General features: G+C 35.1%; 1 protein-coding gene across 6 annotated transcripts in view; it reads right to left on the reverse strand.

Moving 5' to 3' along the window:
- EXOC2 (exocyst complex component 2) overlaps positions 1-23,940 on the reverse strand; it is a 131,965-nt gene that overhangs the window by 72,270 nt on the left and 35,755 nt on the right. For all 6 annotated transcript variants that reach the window (XM_083826808.1, XM_083826806.1, XM_083826807.1 and 3 more), the window contains 5 exons: positions 14,081-14,161; positions 10,053-10,198; positions 9,869-9,950; positions 9,263-9,365; positions 5,992-6,110 (listed from right to left, as the gene is read on the reverse strand). In XM_083826808.1, the coding sequence (XP_083682934.1) occupies positions 5,992-6,110; positions 9,263-9,365; positions 9,869-9,950; positions 10,053-10,198; positions 14,081-14,161 (531 nt within the window). The remainder of the gene's footprint in view (positions 1-5,991; positions 6,111-9,262; positions 9,366-9,868; positions 9,951-10,052; positions 10,199-14,080; positions 14,162-23,940) is intronic.

The raw sequence follows: 23,940 nt of genomic DNA on the forward strand, positions 1-23,940 counted from the left end.
TTTTCAATTAATAACCCATTAAGGGTTTGCTTGACGACTGCTGTCAAAAGAGTATTTCTGCTACGGACAGGGGATGTGGTTTAGACGTGAAATGGTTCCCAGCTGCAAGAAGTCTTCTTCCAGATGTACAGTAAGCAAAGGCAATGGAAGAGAACCAGCTGCTAGGATAACAAATTGAAAAGGCCCTTTTGACACAAGGCTTGCTGGCCTGTCTGATCTGACAAAGACAGATCTTTCATTGCAAGGTGAACAGAATCTCAGTGTGGCATAGAAGACAGACCAATGTGGTCTAAGTAACTGTCTCTCTCCTTCATGCTACACACAGCTGCTGTTAATCTGGCACAAAACAAACAAACAAACAAACAAACAAACTACAACAAAAAAAAAAAACCACGCTTTTTTTTTTAAAATGGTATCTGCACCATATTCTGAGTGCTGCAAAGACTCTATTTTTTCAGCAGTTTAAACAATAACAAAAAACACTGCTGTGACTGAACTAGTATACTTGTGTATCGAGAACTGTCTCCATCTTGGGAACATTAAGAGGCTGTATATTTTGCAGCCAGAAGAGTTGCAGAAAGATCATACTACCACTTCGTTAGTGTTTCCATTTACAATTTCAGTTTCTAGAGGGTATTAACAGATAGCTTATTTGTACTAATATTACTTATATCTCAAAAAGGCCTGTTAGAAGATGTTTAGTCACTTTTAAGACAACTGGACTAAAGTCCCTATGCATTTTAGCTCACAGCATCATGAAAACTGCCCAACAGATTCAAAGTCTAAGTAATAACCATTGGCCACACAGAAAATAGCCTTAATCTCCATAGGTTCTTTCCCCAATACTTACATTAAGAATCCCATTGCTTAATTCATTTTGGCTACCTGCCCAGTGCCACAGGCAAATTTTAAACTAAACCTCATTTATTTACATTTATTTTCATGTCATTTTATGTCACTATATCCCCCATGTTTCCTGTACTCCAAGTCTGGGAAGCAGAAACCATACTTAAAAATCTAAAATTATGTCCTAATAGTAGGGGAATTATCAAGTAAAGTTAAAAAATACAAATATATAAAAGTTTTAATCGAAGGAAACAGTATAGTATCCAGAAAGCAGGTCCAAAAGCCTCCAGACTTCTTCAAACTGTGAGTTCAAAGTTCAGAAGAATCAATTCAGACTAGCCAATACAAGGCACAAAATACCAGCACAATCTAGTTTGTCATTCAGGTATTGTTTACGAGACATTTTAGAAATACTACTTTGACTGAGCATAGTGCTTTTCTATGTTAAATTTTACATTCATAGTAATCAAAAATATTTTTCCTGTCTTAGTCTCACACATTTCTATCTCCCTAACACATATCTACATATTAAATAACAGCAGAAAACTAGCTTTACCTAATTTAGGTCCTTCCAGTGGGCAGCAATAGCATTTTGCAGTCAGAGCTATAAATGGAATCTATCAGTGCTTCAGAAAATTACTTCATCACCATAAAAAATAAGTTTCAAAAACAATAAAAGAGCACAAATGCCTATTCCATTAGTAAAAGACAGGTATTAAATAGAAAACAAAAAGTTAATAAATCTGTTTATTTCCAAGCATCACTACATCGTAGAGCTAGAGCACAAGGCAGCTGCACATGGGTCCCGTGTCCATAGGGGCATCTTTTATGAAAGACTCTGAGAATCAGAGAAGTGGGAGGATGGCTTTATGAAAGGACACTACCATTCAAGTTTTGTGATCTGGGCATCCCCTGTACTGCTTAATGCTTCCACAATGACTTTGACTATGCTGTTGAGTATCTCTCTCTGTCCTGGCTGCTCATACGTCAGAGCATAAGAAATTTTAATCTGCTGTCATATATGCATATTCGCTCATTCCTTTCAACATATGGGCTTGGATTTCAACAGTTTCTCATCTTCTGTCCTAGGTTAAAGGTTGGACTAGACGACCTTAGAGGTCTTTTCCTACCTAAATGATTCTAGGATTCTATGATTCTGCCTGCATGATTTACCTCACGAATGAGAAGGTCAGTTATGGTTATACAGCGTAAGAGAGAGCTAGGATGAAAGTAAAGTTGTGCAAGTAACAACTGCCATATCGGAGTATGTAATGAAGTCTACATAACTTTAGACTGATCAGCAAACCAGTAGGGTTTAAGACTGAGAGGAAACAGTATGTTAATACACATACATAGATATTCCTCAAGGGAAATTAAATTCTCTCCAAAATGCTAGCACTGCCATAAAGGAGTTTTTACACAGGACTTTACAAAATTCAAATTCTACTTGCACCCTTTGAAATGAACACAACCAAATATCTAATGATAAGATTGCTGTATGTTTTACAATTACTAATTGTCTATTTAAATCAAAGAAGACATCTGATTGAATAATTCGCTGTTGGTAGTTAACAGTCTTTAAGACATACTGCCAAATCATCTGCCAAAGTTTAGTACAGCCTGACACACCTTTCAATTTTTGGAAATAATATTAATACAAGCAGGATTAACTGAAAACAGATAGTACTTGAAACACATATAACTTATGCTAACCACAGAAACACAGTCCAAGAGTGAACTCCAAGACTATTACAGCACTGTAAATTTGCCACATATTTCAAGCTGCATCAGAGTTTGTACTATACTGTGGTATTTTGCAGTTCTTAGGACATAAAACTGCAGAGTATTTTTACAAAAAGGAGCTAATCTCTAATAATAGCCAAGCAAAGAGGCTCTTCTATTCTTGTTTTACTTTACATATGGAAGTGCTGCTGAGTGTGAAGGATTCACACTTAGATATAAAAAGAAAAAAAATATATATTTAAATATATCTCTAATTTGTAGTTTTGTGATAGCACTTTCAATCACCTCAACAGGTACATTAGTTAACTCCACTCTTCAGCTATGCTTAGGGTAGTCTTGAAAGTACAGCCACTAACATGAGGGTAATCATCAAAGACAAAGAACCCAAAGAGAACACAGAAAGAGACATAGAAAAGTAGATTTATTTCTTGCCAGTATTGGAGCTTTGTCCAGATCATCTGGATGAGATCATACATCACCAAGATCTCTCAAATAAGATAGGGGAAGATGTTATTTCTATAAAAGAAAGAAATATTTTAAGCTGTAATGACTAAAGGGTCATCCTCCTAGCACTATGCAAAAAAAATGGTACAATTTTGTCCCAGTGGGAGTACATTGTTGGCTTTTCATTAATGACTGAATTTGTAGGAAGTTCTCCTTAGAATTCACTTAGCTTTGGTTTTTTAGCTTGCTTAGGAAATAATTACAATGTTAACCTTCTCTTCCCAAATGCATCATGGCCCCACAAACAAATTATTTGAGAATGCTTGTTTTTGACAATTAGCTACAAACCTTCTGTCCAGGAATGCCAGTAGAGTTTTTACCAAAAACTTTTGCAGATAAGAAAAGCAAAGTTTTTTGTCTAATTCCAAATCCATTTCAGGTAGTAAAAAAATGGATCACGTGTAACAACTCAGAGCTCTAGTATGCTTTGAAAACTACTAAATCATCAGCAAAATACTTTTGCACAAACTCAGTTGAAAGTTGAAAAATAAAACATGCACAAATGCATAAATAGAAAGAATCTGCTATAAAGGTTTAAGTTTACTACACTGAAGAGTTTTGAGTCAGTCAGTTTGACCCCACAGATTCATGGTCCGCAGAAAAACAGCTAATAATAGCCAGAAACTGTTGGTATATTCAAGGTGGAATTGTAATCTCTGTTTGTATAATCTAGCATATGCCATCTGCTAGAAACAATATATATTATCTCTGTTAAAAAGAGAAACCTAGAAAAACATCTGATGCACTTTCAAGAGACTATCAACATTATGACCTACCTCTTCCTCCAAACACTTGATACACAAAATCTTTTCCAGAAGAATGTTTCAAACTCCAGTTTGAAAATTTATTACTATTCTCTCTTAAAAAATACCTTCTGAAACTATGAACATAGAAACAACATTTCTGACTTCAAGTTGATTTGATTTCTCAAAATCATGCACAACTAATTTGATATCTGAGTGAAAAAAACACTTTTCCTGTCAGAAAAGCATACATCAAAGAAAGTATATTAAAATAAATTCCATGTCTCTGATCACAATCAGCACTGTTCTGCTTGGCAGTTAATACCAATTCTTCTAAGTTTTCTCTTTGCCTTCTCCCATCTGGTGTATGCTAAAATTAAAGATGTATGGAAATGAGAAACTAAGTTTAGCAACTTTCCTTTGCCCAACTAGATACTAAATGGGGAATTCCATCAACCAGGATCAATACTTGAGTATTTTACAGCCTGCACAAAAACTATATCAATAAGGACCATGTAAAAGACAAAAGAAAGCTATTTAAATTAGATCAGCTCTTTTTAATGAAAGTCATAATATATTACCATTTTTTTTCATGCAAATATTAACTATTCATACATGCATTTACTGGGCAGTCAAGTTATGTAAATTCTTCTTTCTGTCAGCCAAACAAAGCTGTTAACATAAAAGTCCCTTTGATATTAAGGCTGAGGTAAGCAGAATTGTTGCAAGAAAAACATCACATAGGTTGAGATTTTCAAGACAAGCCAAGGAATTTAGGCTCATTTTCAATATTTTACTGGAGCATGCATATCAAAATTATACAGACCAGTACAACAAAAAAGTCTCGAGCATTTAATGTCTTTATGCTCCTATTTTTCTTGCTAAGAAGCTGAGAGATGGCATTTTGCAAGGGAAAGGAGAAAAAGAAAGCTTAGAATCATTAATGGCGGCCGTTTTTTTCAAGCTGGTGTTGCCCTTGAGAGAGATGTTGCAAGGTAGGGTATCTCAGGTTTCTGGGGAGGACAGGAGATGGGGAGGTTATGGAAATGTTCTGAATTTTGACCAAGAAGCCAAGAAGCCAACCTGGCATTCCAACTCATCCCATAGCACTCAATAATGTGTTGTAGAACAAAGATGGTCTGTGCATGCTTACAGCTAAAACTTACTGTCATATGTGAAGCACCATGTGAACCCTATACCTGTTGCCGCAACCTCTGCTAAAGAAGAAAATTTAAGCATCCTGCAGCAACTTCACAGCACTTATCTGCAGCAGCTTTTACTCAGTAAAATTCTTGTGCCTTCTCATAAGAAAACACCTTACTTGGTTTGGGATACACACACAGCAACACTAAACATGCGCATTACCCATAAGCCAAAAGAAGCTAGATTCCAATATACCTACTCATTTCAGAAATATCAGCAATCCTGCTAAGACTCCTTGAGAAACAAGACACTACTTGTCATTCTCTAATACAGTTTTCAGATTTTACTAGAAATGACAGGCCAATAGCTTCCCACCTATGCCCTTTTGAAAATATGCTGATGTGATAGATTATGTTTACCAGTAGCTAAGTTGCTGCCACACCTGAAAGCAATACCTCTGAGGGTGCATTTCTTCAATGAGTAACACTGGCAAAAACATACATAACAGAAGTAAGTATTCGTATAGTTCTTAATACAACATGGACGAATGGGATATTTAGATAGTCTCACAGGTCTGTGCATCATTCGCTGCATATCAAGAAATTACAATTCATTCCACTATACCCTAATGTCCTGCATATTCATACACTACCAGCATACCCTGTGAACTGAAATTGAAATGGTAGATTCAACAACAATCTAAATTTAATGTGGCCTCCCAGACGTGTTTCTAGAGGACAGTAAACTTCAGATGTATGATTGAAATTCAATGCTTTTGCCATGTAAAGAACTTAAAAGTTCCAAGTTAAACAAAAATAAAATTCCAATTGCTGTTTTGTTTTCATAATAATAAAGAAAACAATACATTTCAGTATTCAATGTTGTAAAAAGCTATCAAAATTAAATGGAGAAAAGTATCATTTTTACACTAAAACTTGTCAAATAAAAGGCAATGCCAAATTCCTAAGTGTCAAATATATACATGTATATATAACAAAAAATATATCCTTGCCTTTTTGTTCTTTAACATAGTTCTCCTTACAGTTGTGCATGAGCTTTAGAATCCACTGATGTTGAGCACCAATGCACTGCCAAGCAGGGTCCCCAGGAGCATGAAGATCAGAAAGATATCTGTAAAACCCAGTCCAAAAATCACAGTTCTGACTTGACATACTGAAGGCCTCATTAAAACAGACCAAAGATGTACCAAGAAATATATATATATTAAAACCATTTTAAAAATTCAAGAAGAATAGTTAAGATACACTCATACCCAATGCAAACACAAGCTTTGCATTCTCCCTTCCTAATTTACTGAGGCAAAATTCAGTCAAAAAAAAGTGTAATAATAAACAAAAACCACATATATTTAATATCACATTAACATGTATTTTCTGTTGTGCCTCTAGAAATGTACCCTGGAAATCAAGCTCTTTATCCGCCAAAATTGCAGATTAGTACTTCATGTTTCACATGAAATCTGTGATGACATATCAAGCACATAAAATATGATATTTTTCTTCCCACTTTATAAGTCCCGATTGTGTCATCATGCAACTGTAACAGGCAAATGCAGATGGAATTAATTTTTAGTGGTTCATTAATTTTAGCACAAGCGTGCACAAGTGAACGTAAACTAAGCTCCTGTTTTGTTTCTTTTTGTTTGTTTTTATTTTGTTTTGCATTAGGATGCTCACATACAGTTTTTTAAATGTAATTTATATGTATATATTTATTATTCCATCTATACAAAGGGTAATGAAAAAAATGAACAGGTTGCCCTGAGAGGTTGTGAGTCTCCCTTCTTGGAGATTTTCAAAAGACACTTGGAGGTGGTCCTGGGCATCCTGCTCCTTGTGGCCTGGCTTGAGCAGGAGGGTTGGACCAGGTGACCTCCAGGGGTCACTTCCCACCTCAACCCTTCTGTGATTCTCTGAGTGGGGCTTTCAATTAGTGAAAGTGAAAAACACCATGTCTTTGGGGAGAGAGGAGTATTGGAAGCCAACTGCTGTGATTCCCAAGAGGACGCAGAAGTATAGTCTAATGTACAGGATTCATGACTACATGACAATGATACTTTCAAAAGAAAATGTTCATAAAGCAGTAGCTTCTCTACTATTTAACGTGGTCCATTATGTTCTGTATTTAGAGACATGGGACAAATTCAAAAAATCAAGGTGCTCAAGATGAGGTACACTGATTTATGATCTTAAGCAGTACAGGAAATGTTCAAGTCTTTCACAAAAGCTATTCTACTACAATATGTCTAATGCTAGTTAGGACTGCATTGCTAAATTCTGTCTTCCTTGAGAACTGTCTGCAGTACATGAACAAGCAGAAACTGTCAAAGTAGGATTGGTGGGATGGATGAGAACATTACACAACCAACCATTTTGACAGGGTGATATTTATAAATTATGAGCTCAAGTTTTACCTCAGCATTCGGGGGACTTTTAGCCTTTGTTTAGACACAAAATTGGAAAAAAAAAATTAATACTGCTGGTCTTGAAAAAAATACACCCCCTTGCCTGTTAAGTGATATGGTAAAGTTTCTGAGCAGTATAAATAATTATCAGTCTAAAGAATGTAATAAAATAAGGGGAAAATGTGAATTTGGGAAAATATGAATTGAAGCTTAACTATAAAGACTGGATACATATATACATTGAATATCTGAGTGGGGAGAGTATGGTATTTCAGATCTTGCTCTGTCTAAGACATTGGAGACATACAAAACAAACATATCAAGGAAGAAAAAAAACCTCTTAAAAGTAGCAGTTCCTATGCAAATAATTTTACAGTTAGGATTTTATTAATTTCCACTTAACTGAAGTGCTCTGAAGAAAGCTTTATTCACACCTCGCCTCCAGGAATTTTACATTAGTATTAACCACATCAGCATACCTAGACTAGGGAAACTCATTTAATGGATTTGTATGTTGGACTTCTGTTAATTCTGTATCACAAAATTATTCCAGATTTGTGCAATCCTGCTCTCCTTCATGATACTATTCTACATGTGAAATACATCTGTCACATTAACAGTCTGTTTTAACGTAGAATGGGATAATCTTAAGGATTCAACACACCCCAAGGTAAGGGTTTGGAAAAAAAAAGCAACAAAAAATGAACAACCACCACCACAATCAAACACCCACAGAAACGCAAACATATACAACTCTGATTCTTCCGAGGAATCTTTAGAAGAGTTCATAAGACTTGGCCTAGACAAATAAGCTCTTCTTTAAGGTTTTCAAGACTGAAATAGAAAGAAGGAAATAGCAATGCCTTCTTCAAGAGACATGCTTAACTACTCACCTTAAAATGAAATTTTAATAAATATGCAATATTTACATGGCATCCAGAAGAATCAGAAGCACTCTACATAATTGTACATTCTTCACATACGCTAACATAAACTAAATGGACCTAAGGCTCCAAGGCTGTAGTTTGTCCTGTGCAACTCAGTCTGGTGAGCACACAAAACATCAAAGACCTCACACAGGTGCCACAGTTTTTAGAATGTCCCACACAGACCATTTGGTCTATATCTTTACAGATAACTGAAAAAAGCACTAAGTATGTCAAGAAACACTAGGAGTCCTACTAACATCTGAGACTCAAAAGCCTTCAAAGTAAAGCTATCATACATTTCAGAGCACTCTCAAGTCTGGCTCCAAAGAATGTAAAAAGCAGGCTCAGGTCGACTGGTATAAGAAGGTCCAACCAACTCATGTTAGTATTCCTTCAACAGGCTTTGACATCAGCCTCAATAATGACAGAAAATAGAGGAATTCCAATGAAAACTGGGAATCTGGTACATGTTCATTAAATGTAAAGGAAATGTATTATTTAGAATAAATAGTAAAATAGACAAAACCAAATTTAAATGAAGTCTGGATTAAAACCTTTCTACTATCTGAATCAAGATGATTCCATTTCAACACCAAGTCAAGCCGAAATAAATGACAAGTTCATAAGCAATCTGTTTTGAGACCTGCAACCTGTAAATGATCATTTCAGATGTAACTTGCAATATCATGGTTTAGAGGAAGCAACAAATCTAAATGTAACAAGGACTTTTAAAAATTAAATTCAAACCACTCAATAAATAATCAAGTACCAATGTAATGCTATTATTTATATATTCAGAAAGCTGCTACTTGCAGCTTTCCAATCAGTATATAAGCTATCATAAAAATAGTCCCTCTCCTATTCAGGAAATAGTTTAAAATATACATCTAACACCATATGTCTGAAAAAGACAGTAGTCAAATGATTACCTTATATAACGTTTCTGATCATGCAATGTTGATGGAGTTTCAAGGAGTTTATCTAACAGAAGTTCTCTTAAAGCTTCAATTCTGGTTTCAACTTCAGCATAATCTAGGAGTGGGGAGAGGAAATAAATCCAGTGTGTGTCTTCAGCAGTAGTATGAACTTAAAATCACATTATTTTTCTAGGACATCAATCACTTCTGAACTTATTATGGAAATCAATTATTCATTTTATAACAAGCACCTGAAAATTTTGTATACAACAGTTCAACAAAAAAGATTGGACTTTGAAATCTTTCCAATAATATACCATTGAGAAATAGCCAAAGCCATATTTTTAGTTACCGTAACTGTTTTTTTTAAAATGTCCATTAATATCTGGTCTTAATAAATAAATAAAATGGGCTGTGATTTCACATTTTGAAGAATATACCTTTCTTAAAAAACTTGCCACAAATATTGCTTAAAGTAATTGTTTCTATAAATCCATAATTTTTATGGATTAAAATCCACATAAACCTCTTCAAACTACTATATGTTTTTTAGCCTTTAAGTTAAAAAAAAATCAGGAAAAAAAAATAAATAGAAGCTAATAATAGAATCCATCTTACATTTTTTGAATACTTGAACCTCTGTCTTTCCAAAGAGTGACTTGGCTTTTTCATAGTCATTAATAACCACATCATAATCACCCTTAAAAACAACAACAACAAAACAACAATAAACATTTTTATTTCTCAATAAAATGTAACAGAGTAATTTCAGCAAAAGAAAAGTATTTTTAAAGAATTATACCTTCTGGATATTTCTTTCAATATTGAAAGGAAGGTTGAAAAGAAATTTAAAACGTTGAAGAACATTAAGTGCATTTCTTGTTGAATCTGCTTTATCCTTACGGCCCAGCACCTCTTGGAATAAGGTATCTGCTGTGTTACTGGCTCCTATTTTAAAAAGGATAAAAATAAGGTAAAGTAGAGAAAGTAATCAGTTCAAATTAAATACAAGTCTTCCTCCTTTTTTGGATGGCATGGTCATCCAAATTTTTTAGAGCAAATGAGTAATTGTTGCTAAGTTTTTATTCTGTTTTTGTTCAACTGTTTTAAAATTTTACAACCGATGAACCACTTAGCATTTTAATGTGGTAAGACCCCTGTGCAATTAAAAACAATCACTATTTCCTATTTCAAATGCTTAACTTTGCTGCAGATATTTTATAGTTTGCTTTGGCTCCAAATCTATATTTTACAACCAAATTATGCATCTCAGGATATAGAAAAAGTCATAGAAGGTTTTCTCTTTTAGAAAAGCATAATTTCATTATGTTAATTAATGTCACAGCTTCAAGAGCTATCAATGAATTTTGCAAACAACTTTTCTTACATTTTCAAATTCTGTCTTAAATATGATTAATAATGTCTGGTATTTAAATGAGTCACTTTTAAAACTACTGATGAGTAAATCATAGACAGTGGCATGACTGAAAATCTAACTAGCTGGTCATTGTAACATAATGAATATGAATTGTCTTCATATTGCATTAAAACTCTGGCTTCATTCCATACAGGATCAAGTCTTGGTTAACAATTTTATGCAATTACATTTGTCTAATAACTGTGAATATAGAAATCCTTAGAATCCTTCCTACTCAGAGTAAAAATAGCATTCTATTTTTACTAAAGTTTCTTCATATTTTCCTGAGAGAATAACAGAATTCCATTTATATTTTCATGTGAATATTTGCATTTTTCAACTCGTGACTTATTTTTAATTAACCAAAAAAAAAAAAGTCAAAATAGTGGAACTGTTTTAGCCTTTTTGATCGTTGCGTGTAGGAGTTTCTACATTATCTGGTCTAGTGACTATACTTTAAGCAAAGATGAAAAAAATTACATCAGTCTCGCTGGGTGGCTTGCATGCCATTTTCTCTAGTCAACACTGTGGGTGGCCTGCTCATGTTAAAAGTAGTCTTTGTAAAATAATTGTTATATCTAAATAATGTTTAAACTTTGCTGAATTTTTGAAGCCCTGATGTAAAAAAATGTTTTGTCAGGATAGCTATTTGTACTACATACTATTTAGCGTAAAATACTTTAATCCATTAAGGAGAAATACACAATGAAAGCAGCTAGCTGGACATTTAAATACAGATCACTGATAAAGTTTGATTTTCTTTCCTCTTGAGGTTATAATAAATGCTAGTGTTGTAAATTCTTTGAGTAAATTAGTTTATTTTGTTTGAATTCATATATTTCTGGTCCATTCTGTTAACAGCCAAGAAAGAACATACTATATTTGGGAAGTAAAGTTATATTCACACAGCATTTTTTTTTAATTCAATGCAAATGTTTTTAAAAGGTAATTGGCAACTGCAGGAATCGCACAAAGATAGGTTTTAGTATAAAACTACATCTTTTTATAATTCACTGTAAAGTCCTCAAATTAAGTAAATTATTTTACATTTTTCTATGGATACATTTTCTGTTTTGCTTAGAAAATTAAATATGTCAAATGACTGAAGTTCCTTGATCACATTCAATACTTTGTTCAGAACAGGTTTTTCTTTTTAGACTTAAAAAACATTGTAAAATTTCTTCCTTTCTCTTGCCTCCCCAAATCCCTTCTACGTTATTAATCTCTCTCTTGATTAGTAATGAATAATCTAAACCGAAATAATAAAATTCATGGATAAAGATTCAGGTCCTATATAGCCTGACAATGGATTAAAAATAGTTAAAAGTAGATGATTCATCTACAGTGTGCAAAATTTTTTTACTTAAAAAAAAAAAAGCTCTAGTAATTCAACAGTTGCCTTTCATAGAGCCTGACAAAAACACCACAAAATAGAATTTGATTGGCCTCCTGTAAGAAGCAATTTTTTGTGAAATTCATTTCAGCAAATCATATGCCTTTATAAACATATATTTAATAGCTTATTTAACAATTAAACTTAATCTATTAAAAACTCTGAATGCTTACGATTCCACCTATAACAACAGATTCTACTTCTACTATCCTATGACATTTCAATGCAATAATTTCTCACACTCTCTTAATATGTTCATCTGCTGTAGAAAACACTGTTTGTCTCAGGTGTCTGCATCAAGCTCACATCAATTATCTCTCAAGATATGCAGCCACAGTCTATAAAATGTAAAATCCAAATGAATATTTGAAGTCATTTTTGAAGGCAGACCCTGTAACTCACGGATTACGGAAGTACTTAAAAGCCTATTCTTTGCAGAGTAGTAACTAAGGACACTTTTGAATGGTCAGACAAGAAACAAACCTTTGATCCTAAACTACTTTGCATAATATTATTTACTCTTTTTAAATCCTTGTATTCCTACCCCCCTGCCTCCCACCCATCATGACTTGCAAAGTATCAGGAGGAAAAGCAGCCAATTCTTTTCACAGCAGAGCCAAACTTAATACACTCTGAAGTGGCTGGCACAAGTTCCTCTACAGATCCAGTTTGAAAAATAATGTCTGCATTATCTGCATACAGATTTCAGCTGCCACTTAGCAAGCGAAAAAATGCTTATATACTATAGTTGGGTTTGTCTCGTATTAATGCATGGAAGAAAATATTATGAACCTCAAAATTTGATGGCTTATGCTTTTTATGTTAAAATCTGTCACACAATTTTGTCAAAGGGAAAGTGCTGTCTACAGGATCTGTGCTAAGTGTGCGACATGTCATAAACACAGAACACTTGGAATAGCATTGGCAATTTCAGCAAATGTTTTTTTTCTCCTACCCTATACGTATCAGATATTTGGCACACAAGCCATTCAGACTGCACACTATATTTTGCACGCACACATTGTCTTGTTTTTAGCATGTCTCTGCGCGCACATGAGGGCTTTTTTTTTTCATTCCAGTCAACAAGATAGGGCAATAATTATGTTCAAACCACATCTTTATTTTGAGCATGAACATATCTCTACAGAAAAAAAGCCAAAATTGTGCAGAAAAGAAAAAAACTGCTTTATTTGTGCTCCACACAAAAGCACACATACAGTCACTGCTTTCTTCATACAAGAGAACAAAAACAGTGAACTTCCATGTCACTTTCTTGATTTCATAAAACACGCTCAGACTTTCCAGCACTGAGTCAGCTATCTGCATGTCATTCCTGCTTATTGATACAGCACTAAGGGAAACATCCCTTCCTCTGTGAAAAAAATCACAATGAAACAAAGTAAAATTATCTTGGCAGAAGTCCCAGAATTAAAAAAGTAACTTTTTGATCTGCTGAAACGCATACCAAACTGCAGTGAATTCAAGCCACCTCTCTCAATGCAATCGTACAGCTAATAGAGAAACAGAGAAAAGAAAGTACCAAGAGCTTTTCAAAGTTACTAAAAATAATGCTCATTTTAAGTAGTTCAAGTGATAACACATCAAGTGAGAAAGATTCTGTTAGTAACCTTATTACTGCAAACAGTTTGTATTTTTAGCCCTCAAAACATCTTACAATCCTGGTACTTAGCTTTGCTCGTTCTTGTATATCTCCATCGCAACTCCTGTTTTCTTTGTATGCTCAAAATTGAGATATCACCAAAATTAACTTAATGTTATAGACATTCTTTATTTTGATACTTATTCTCTTTGTTGTCACAAACACCGCTGATGGTCATGACAAAAGCTGCTACTTCTTCAAGAAGCGTACTATCGCATCCTAAAATCGTTGCCATCAAACAGGAAATGGCGAGAGAGTCTGTGCTGTTTTCTACTTTCTACCATCTTCCAAGGAATAAGTTAAAGCTTGCTAGAAAGCCCAAGGTCCATAAATAGTTGCTGCTGGAAGGACAAAACTTACTGTTCAGTACATTCTCCAGTTTTTGCGTCATGGATCCTTCTACTTTTTCCGTTCCATCCGCTTCCAGTTTTTGATGGATTGCTGGAATAAAGTGTCTAGTTAAAATGTAGAACATTTTAATAGGTGGGAATACGTTACATCAAAGTGACACTTTTAAACATTTTTAAAATTTAATATAAAGTGTTATTTTTCTTGTTAGACATTAAAAAATACAAACATGCTTCATGGCAGCAGAGTCTAGTGGAGGACAGGGCTTAGAGCCAGGCACTGCAGAATTTTAACCATTTCTTTAACACAGACTTCCTGTATGTTCTTGAACAAGACATTAATGCTCAAGAAAAACAAAACCAAAACAAACAAAAATGTGGGGAAAATACTTGCAACTAGCTATGTTGTAATAAAATTATTAATTGTTCAGTATTTTGAAAAGTAAGCATCACTTAAGCACAAAATGGTTTTGGTTTGCATGTCAAAACTTTTACACTTATCTCACTGAAATGGGATTGCCAATAATTAAAGGGTAGAAAAAGAGTCACGAGGAATCTGAGCGACCCTGACATCAAGTGCTAGGACCCCACCCTATCCATTGTTTTTGTCTACAAAAATGCACTCTCAAAACACACCATTTAAATGTACCTTGTAGCAACATAGTGCATTAATTATTATACAAAAGCGTTGTAATGTTTTTGCTCAAAAGCACAGGAAAATGGAGAATGAGATGGGCTCATTTTATTTTTTGAAGAAGCTATTTTTCCACTTGCCCTAAAACATCTTCATCGCTGTTTCCATGTGGTGTTACTAACAGATGTGGAGGTATGCAGTATCAACACCAGCTTGTTGTTTTATTATACTTCCTTTTAGAGGAAGAGACATATTTACCACCATGCTCTGACTACACTATGGCACTCTGGAAATACAGGCAGTGAATGGACTGTAGATACTGCTTTCTTCTACTTCCCCTCTCTTACACAGCCTTCCTTTCCTCTACCTCTGTTCAGTACAGCCAGCAAAGACTACTGTTTTTCTCTTTTTTAAAGTTAGTATTCATATATGTATACATTCATACAGCGTATATAAAACAATTGCTTAAAAATATAATTTCCCTTTAAAAACTGTAATCTGTTAAACTATGTAAAATCACCTCTATCAAACAGCCATCAGTTCCTATTGGTTTAGATAAAACTAAGGCTTCTAAAAAACCTCCTACTGCTTCCTGCTAGTTCTCAGTAGAGTGAACTGAAGCAAAGCAAGTCTTGAAAATGGTGATGCTGCTCGCTGTTTTAAGAGAATTATGATATATTTTAGTACAGAACATAAAGGCAATTTTGAAAACAAACTCCCAATTGTTCCAACCTATCTTGCTTCGGTTTCCATGCCAGGGTCCCTCAAGTGGATTCTTTGAAGATGAAACCCATCTAGAACATGCACTCTATGCCTAATGTGCTCCAGCAGATACCTGGAATTCAATCCAAAGGGTGACCTCAAGTTTGTCTGAAATACAAACCCAAACTGCCTAACTGCATATAATGTGCACATCAACTGTTTTCCTCCACAACTCCATCCCTACTTGCCGGTGCTTTGCAGACGCAGACCAAGACAGCACCTACGTAACTACCCTCAGTAAGGCAACCCTGTGCCTTCGGTCCTACTGTAAGCAGTGAGAGAGGGTAGCTATTCTGAAACAGGTTAGCTCTGTATGAGTCTCTAGACTTGTTCAATGGAAGAAGTTTCATTTTAAAAGGGGAAGAAGATGGAAAAAAAAAAAAAGTGAAAATTGCATTTATCTCAGACATTTAAATCTGACTCTTCAAATGGATCCTACAAAGAATTGCAGTAAGCTTTGCTTTCATGAAAATGCAATAGCACCTCTCAATTTTGGTTGTTCAAATTTAGAGAGGAAATGAAAATTTAAGTTACGATGCCATATATCTTAAGACAATCAACACCTGAATAAAGTGAACTGACAGATTCTTGCATATTTTAAGGAACAGAATTCTATCTTGAAGATTGTGTATTAACAGTAGCACATATTTTATATACGACATAGACACCACTTAGCTGTAAGAATATCTCTACAATTTTATAACAAAAACATTAAAGGTTATAATGATATTATTCCATTTATATACATCAGTTCTGGTCACGGGTAGCCAATGACATTACTACTGAAAAGTAAGTTCATCAGAACAGCAACCACAACATTAGCAGATAATTTAAAGCCAAGTATTGCAAGTACTACTGGAACTGTATCAAAGTGTAATGACTGAGTTTAAATATTTTGAAATCACTCTATGAAACATATTTATGAAAATGAAATTTTTAAAATGCATCTTCCCCACAGCAGTCGTCTTTCACATCTCCTTTAGATAAGAGAATATAAGTGCAACACTATTCCCTTCTCTTCTTTTTAAAATGAACGTAACATTTCCCACATTTAAAGCTAGCGGTTAGACCTAAAGTATTTGAGATTCTTAGTTCCAAAATATTGGTGTTGTAAGCAGAGGAAAAACGGTCACATTGAGGCAATTCATAGGTGTGTTCAGACAGCAAAAAAATACGCCAATGGGGAAAAACAAAGGAAACAACAAAACCCATAAACAAACAAACAAAAAAACCCACAGGGTATTAAGTTCCAGAGAGGTTGAAAGCACTGTGGAGTACAGACAAGGGCATATTAAACATACGTAACAGGTAAAATGAGAGTTTTGGACCACTGTCTTAAATAAGGTATGTTAGAACATATTGAAGAATGTGTAGACCTATGTAAATTGTGTACACACAAGGGGAGTTGCTCTGTTTCTTTTTATATATTTAATGTGCTACTACTTTCTTCATGTACTGAAGCTATTTTTACACACTGCATTCAGATTTAGCAATAAGCCCATTCATATGCATATGCCAAAGTGGAATTATGAAAAAAAAAAAAAGTTTTAAGTCTTCAGAGTAAGGACCATCATGAGAAACGCTTTATCAGAATGCCTAGGCTTACTTTGCTTGCATCAACTAACTTTTAAAAAGTTAAGTGCATGTTCCTTCCATGGGGACCAGATAAAATGTTTCTGAGTTTGATTTTCAGTCAAGCAAAACTATATGCAGTCAAAAAAAATATCTGTAGACCAAATCTGATTGGAAGAAATACAGAGGTAATCAAATTATTAATTTTTCTTAGACTACCAAATCCACGTGATGCTGGGCTGCTGCTTTCTGGGACGGTCTCCTTTCTCTTCATCACTTGCACCCACATGCTTCCTTTTGCTGGATCTGTCAGTCAAACAGCTCCAAGGCAGGAGCAGTGAGCTGATTTGGTGGAAAACTAACTCTGTATAGAAGAAAATTTTCTTTATTGATTAGCAAGCTTGCCTAAACCTTGCCACAGCTGCACCATTGCCATACCAGCAAAGAGGAAGGTGGACATGGCTGACAAGTGGCTCCCACAGTAGCCACTTCAACTTCATAATGCAGCCAGTGACAAGTAAACAGTAAGAAGGGTTCCCTTTGAAGGCCTGAAGAAAAGAGGGATGGACAGGACTTTTTGTCTTGAATTGTTACTCACTCTTGGCTTACCTGACATGAACCATAAAAGTAGGAAACCTAGGACAGACTGTTTACCTTTATTAATAAGCTTTACTGTGAGGAACAGCAAAAATTAGGAAAGGATTTGGTCCAGATGCTTTAACTAGGGTCAGAAAATTAATTGAATTTTGTATTTTCTTTGCCAGTAAGTGCTCAGGTTACCCGGCTAAGTTGGAATATTTAAAGGCTTGCAGGTTTCATAGCTGCAGTGATAAAATAACTTATAACAGTGAAGAGCTGAGGTTTAGAACTCACAGATTTAAAATTGTGACTGAATGCTGCAGAATTGGTTATTTTTGTCAAAACATATGCAAAGTTCAGTCTGGCAAATAAACCATAATATAGGCCCTGTATTAAAATAAACTGCAATTAATTTATTGCTGCTTGTGTTGAAAACAACTTTATTTAATCCAAAGAAGGATAAGGCTTTCTACTTGGCAATCATATATCTGTAATGAATTAAACCACACTTCAAAGGTTATGTAGGTTTGACTTGCAAATTTCATTCTTGATTTACTCATTAGATATTTTTTAAACATATTTTGAGATAAGCACCAAGGGTGGTGCTTATTTTCAAAACTTCCTCAGCTTAACTCAGCTCAAAGCTGAGTTATATAAATATGTCCAACTTTTCTACCATTTTCTGATGAACAGAAGGCTGGACTTTCATCTAGTATATCTGGAAATCTAATCCATTAGCACAAAAACACAGTTATAGAAGAAGTACCCAAAACATATCAAAACTTTTGTCAGATGTAAAAGAAAAAAAAAAAGTGACAAATTGACAGAAAGGAAAGACTGACAGCGCAAAATACCTCTGAAGATTTGATTTCATGTGCTAACTATAAACAACTTGCCACCAAAGAAAAGTAATGGAGGGATGGAGGACATGTTAACATGCTTCCAAGATTCATGCCAGTGCCTGAATAAAAATGTCTTTAGTTTCTTTTTTTAAAAAAAAGTTTTAAGGATTTTCTGTAATTTGAACTAAACATAAGGTTACTATTGATAAGGACAGCACCCCTACACAGGGTAAAAACTCATCTGAATGGATTCAACAGGAGTGCATAGCTGTATATAATGCATAAGGCAATACATAAAAACAGCATATCATGAACAGTGTTGATAAAACATCACAATATGTAAACCTCCCCAAAATAAAGTTTGTTACTACGGCCAGTAGTCTGTACTGCTATGAATAATTTTTTTTTCCAGAGATTTCCGGATAATTTTGTGAACTGCAAGGCAAACTTGGCTTTATTTTGATAAACATTGCTAAGCCAAGACAAAATCACAAAATATTGAAGTAAACGTAGTATTCTCTTTAATTGCTTTTTTGTGTTTTGTTTCTCTAGCATTTACTTTTTCAAGTTTATTTACTCAACACGGTGGCAAAAAAAAACACAAAGAAAATGGCCACACTTAAGATAGAAAAAAACCCTAAGGCACAGTGCTAGAAGGAGAATTTTTATGCAAACAGGAGACCAAACATCACAGTCTAACAACATTGTGAGGCCTGATAAATATAACCTATGTGAGAGCAAAGTTAAGCAAGTGTGACATTTCCAGAGAACTATCTCAGAAACAGATATGAAAACATGGTTTACTGCTCTTCTTATAGATTTACTAAAATTCCAGGACTGGACCCAGGCCCATGCCAGGATACTTGAGAATCTCAGAGCATGGAAAATGCTATTTCTCTTTTTACTGACACAGTGTTAACCCTCCTGCATCTGTGAAAACTAATGGTAGAAATAAAAGCAGCTTTTAAATGTTGCACGTAAGCTAAATCTATACTGGAATCAGAATGGAATGATGCAAGATGAAATTAAGCTGTTTAGATGGCCTGTAGGTCTGGCCAATTTTAATCATAGGTCATTTTTGCACACTTTTTACCAACTGCAATGTTTACTACTTGAAAACTGCAGTGCAAAACTAATCTTTCTTTTTGATTCCTTGTATTTTTCAAATGCAAAAACAAATAAATTCATTTACCTGAAAAAAACAATTTAATAGAACACGATAGCCAGACAGTAGCTAAAAGCCATCATTATAATCCCTGCTGTTTCTCGTTTTTTCTCAGAATCACAAAATGGTTTGGGTTGGAAGGGACCTTAAAGACCACCTGGTTCCATCCCCCTGCCATGGGGATGGACACCCCCCACCAGACCAGGTTGCTCAAAGCCCCATCCAGCCTGGCTTTGAGCACCTCCAGGGATGGGGCATCCACAGCTTCTCTGGGCAGCCTGTGCCAGGGCCTCACCGCCCTCATAGTAAAGAGTTTCTTCCTTATATTTAATCTAAACCTACCCTCTTTTAGTTTAAAGCCATTCCCCCTTGTCCTATCCCTACACTCCCTGACAAGGAGTCCCTCCCCAGCTTTCCTGTAGGCAAATAAGACCACTTCTTTCTTGAGACACTAAAAAAAAAATCCCTAGAAAACACTATGCTAGAAGCTGTATGAAGGGGAAGTTCGAGTCTTTTTTCAAACATGGTCAGTAAATTTTGCTTTTTTAAGCAAAATTGCATTAAAATAATAATTGGTCTGCTACAGAAATTGATTGTTGTCTTTGTATAGAGAGGCAGCATCCACCTGAGACTAAACTACTTATCACAATTTACATATTTTACCTGCAATCCTTTATCAGGTCATCTCCATCTCAGCTTATATTGCACATTGCAAGCTCCTGTTCTTATTATTTCTAGCATTACGATACCAGAACACAAGTTTTCAACAAAGAAACTTAAATCAGAAACAATTCTTCATTTCCCCACTGAGCCTACATGTGAAGGCCCAAAAAGCAATAAGAAGCAATTGCTCTGTCATTGCCTCACATTTTGCCCTTATTCAGCATATGTATAATGTAGCACAAGGATACCCTAAACCTCCAGCAATGAGCATCCCTGGGAAAGCCACACAGTGAACTTAAAAGCACATCAGCTACTGCTTCATGGTTACTAAGAGGCATGATCTTAATTCTTTAATAAGCTACACCTACTGTGAGGCACAAGCGTGCATGTAAACTGTAACTTTGAAGTGGCTGACATGCTGTCAGATACATGCCAGATAAATGCAGTAGCCTTGTTTATTCCGGGCAGCTTGCTTCCATAGCCCTGTTCTTTCTTGACCTCTATGAACCTCTATATTTAAAATTAGTAGCCATAACGTTACACTGTTCTTACCTTCTGAAGACTACATTTTACTGCTGAAAGCAGGAGGACAAAAATAACATTAATAGACATCTGCCACACCAAAAGCACTCAACGCAGACCTATTCTAGCTATAACAAGTCAGCTGCATAGGACTCAGGTACTCATCATGTGTTTGAATTTGGTTTAATCAAATGCATGCGTCTAAAAAAAATCACGCCATTTGGGAAAATGTATATGAGACTGAAGTAGTTCAAAAATGCAATATGCAATAAAACGTGAATTAGATGCTACAAAACAGGAACATGACAACAGCAAAATCTGGTGCAACTGTCTGATGCCGTAACACTCAATAAACCAGTTGTAGACTAGCATTTAGTTGGACAAAATAGAAGAGTGAACTGAGATAAGAAGTAGTGATGTAAAAAACACTTCAACATTAGTCAGTCAGTCTAATTAATTTGCCAACAAAATCGCTTATGAAAAATTGGCTGTAGGTACTCTCTTTAAATTCACACATGACATAACTCCTCATTCCTTCCAGTACCCCGGAGCTCAAAAAATGTGAAGTTTGATCAAAACCTGCTTTTGAAGAACACTTTAAAAAACGGAATCAAAGAGATACGTATATGGCAGATAAACAACAGTTTTTAGTTTCCCAAATTCCCAGTCTGACTCAGAATTGAATATAGATATAGTGGTTTCTTTTGTTTTAGTTTCAGAAGAGTTGAATTAAACAGACATAAAGCCAACGGAATACGCTTATTCACACTGAATCAGATCCTGCATCACTGACATTCTCATCCTCAAATGGGCCGTAAACAGTGAAATGCAAAAATATTTCTATAGGAAGAAACCAAGAGGCACTGACCAGATATACAGGATCATTTCAGACAGGTAAGCATTACCCTAGCTTATGTATTAGGTAAGATATTAGACAAAAGGACACTCATGGTCCAAGTATCCCATCAAACAGTCTTTCCCACAGGCGAAGTATCTGAACAGGAGAGGAAAGGGGAAAAAAGTAATAGAGCTGTGGTAGCCAGCAGTGTTTTGTCTCTATAGATTTTTTTTTTTCTGAAGATCACATAAAATTTTTGTAGTTGTAATTGCACCAGAACTGTTGCCATGACAAACTAGAGCATCAAAACTAAACCTCAAATTTGTTCAATAAATCTATGTTTCAAAGAAAACACAACGACGTCCTTGCTTGCCAATATGGGTGTCATACTTGCATGTTTTTGAATAATTGAGCAACTGAAGTGGCCGTTTCCCTAATTTCCTCCTGTCACTTAAATGAGAAGAAACTGTGGAGCCCAGGGTTTCTAAAGAGCACTTCTGAAAAAGTATATTCAAAGTAAATTAATTTTCTAGCTTTCCAGAGACTTCTGTGTTGTACGTGATTTACTCATGACAATAAAATATTACATCTCTCCAAGCATATAAATAGTAGCCCCTTGAGGAATGCTGCTTTCTAGGTTGCGGTTAGACTTACAGGAGATAAATCAGCTGAACTCCCTGATGCTGACAAATGGATCAAGTTGAGGTAAGCCCAGTTCCCCTCAGCTCAGTTTATGGCTCCCTTTGGCTGACGAAATAAACTTCCTGTTGAACATCTCCTCTGCGACAAAGTCACTGTCAAACTGTTAGCCAAGCTAACAGACAACGAGACGTGTAGATCTGATAAGACAATTCTGTTTTCCAAGAAATTAGACCAAGGGTTCTGACCTATTTGACCTCTTATTTTCTTAGTAAACGCTTTCAACTTGCATGGTATAGTAAACATCTTGGCATAAAGTTTTATGGTTTTTGTTGCATGCTTGTGAAAATATTAAAAGTAATGTAAACGGGTAATGCAGTCTGATGGCACACTTAAAATCAGACCGATCTCACTGATCCCTGCTACTGAAAAAAGCTACACTAAAAGTGAGCGATTCACTGATCAATTGCTCAAAAAGGGAGCAATTTCCTTGATTAATTTCATATATTTGCAGTAAACATTGTTAACAGTGTATGAGTTACAAAAGCGTGTATAAATGTAAAAAAGATGTGCAAATAGATGAATATGAAACACTTGGTAGAGCAAGTGCTACACTTTTAAAAGTGATCTTCCTACAAAAAGTAACATCTGATACCAATTCAAGGAGAACTAGGAGAAACAACCATACACTGATGGCTCCGATATACAACGACAAAATCCCACACAGAAATGGAGCTGACCTAGAGTCTATAAAGCATAATCATTGGGGTTGGAAAAAGTGTTCTATGATATTTAGAGAGGAAAATCAAGTGCCTAAGTTTCTCCCCACCAACAGAAATGTATCTTCAGAAAACACATGAGATTTTAGCGTATCTTCCCAAAGGAAGTGAATTAAAAAACCAAAATATTACAAAAAACACACACCCCCAAAAATCCCAGACCAAGCAGTTCAGGACATTGAAACTACCCTGGAAGACTGATATAGATATAATTAATAATGATTTTCCCTTCAGTCACTTTTCATCTGTAACAGTCGTATACTCAGCAACAAACAATGAAAGTTCACAGAACCAAGGCTGCGTCCCTAAGAGTTTGTGCTGAAGCCAGCTTTCAGCTTTCAAACAAACTATTCTTGATGTAGTTTTGTTTACATGCATACAAATTCTTGTTGCATCTTTTTTCTAAAGGAGAAAATAAAACACAAATTCACCATTGTATAGGCAGGAAAATGGCATGATATCGTCTCATACAACTGCTGTCAAGCCAGAGTATAATAGGATTTTTAATTTTGTTCTGTTGAAGAGCTTGAATTTCTTAATTGCGTACCTAGAATTAATTTTGATTGCCTTTTTTTTTTAATTTTGTATCAGAGCTGTTTCTTCAAAACAATGCTAATAATGCTCTATGCTGAATTCTTTTCACCCTTCCTTTGAGGAAAATGCAGTGACCAAATGCTTTCGAGAAAAGCCTTGACATCTGGCAGGAGAGCTGGGGGATGGTGTCAAAGATACCCTTTTTTTTTGCTGCCACCGGAACTCTCTCCTCATCCAACTTAGCTGTTGCTTTTAACTATCACAGGTACAAGTCTCTCAAAAGATATGCATTTTTTTCCAGCTAGAATCCCTCAAAAATAATTTTTTTAGACTGAAAAGAATCC

This window comes from Anser anser (assembly GCF_964211835.1).
Source record: "Anser anser genome assembly, chromosome: 2".
Taxonomy (NCBI): domain Eukaryota; kingdom Metazoa; phylum Chordata; class Aves; order Anseriformes; family Anatidae; genus Anser; species Anser anser.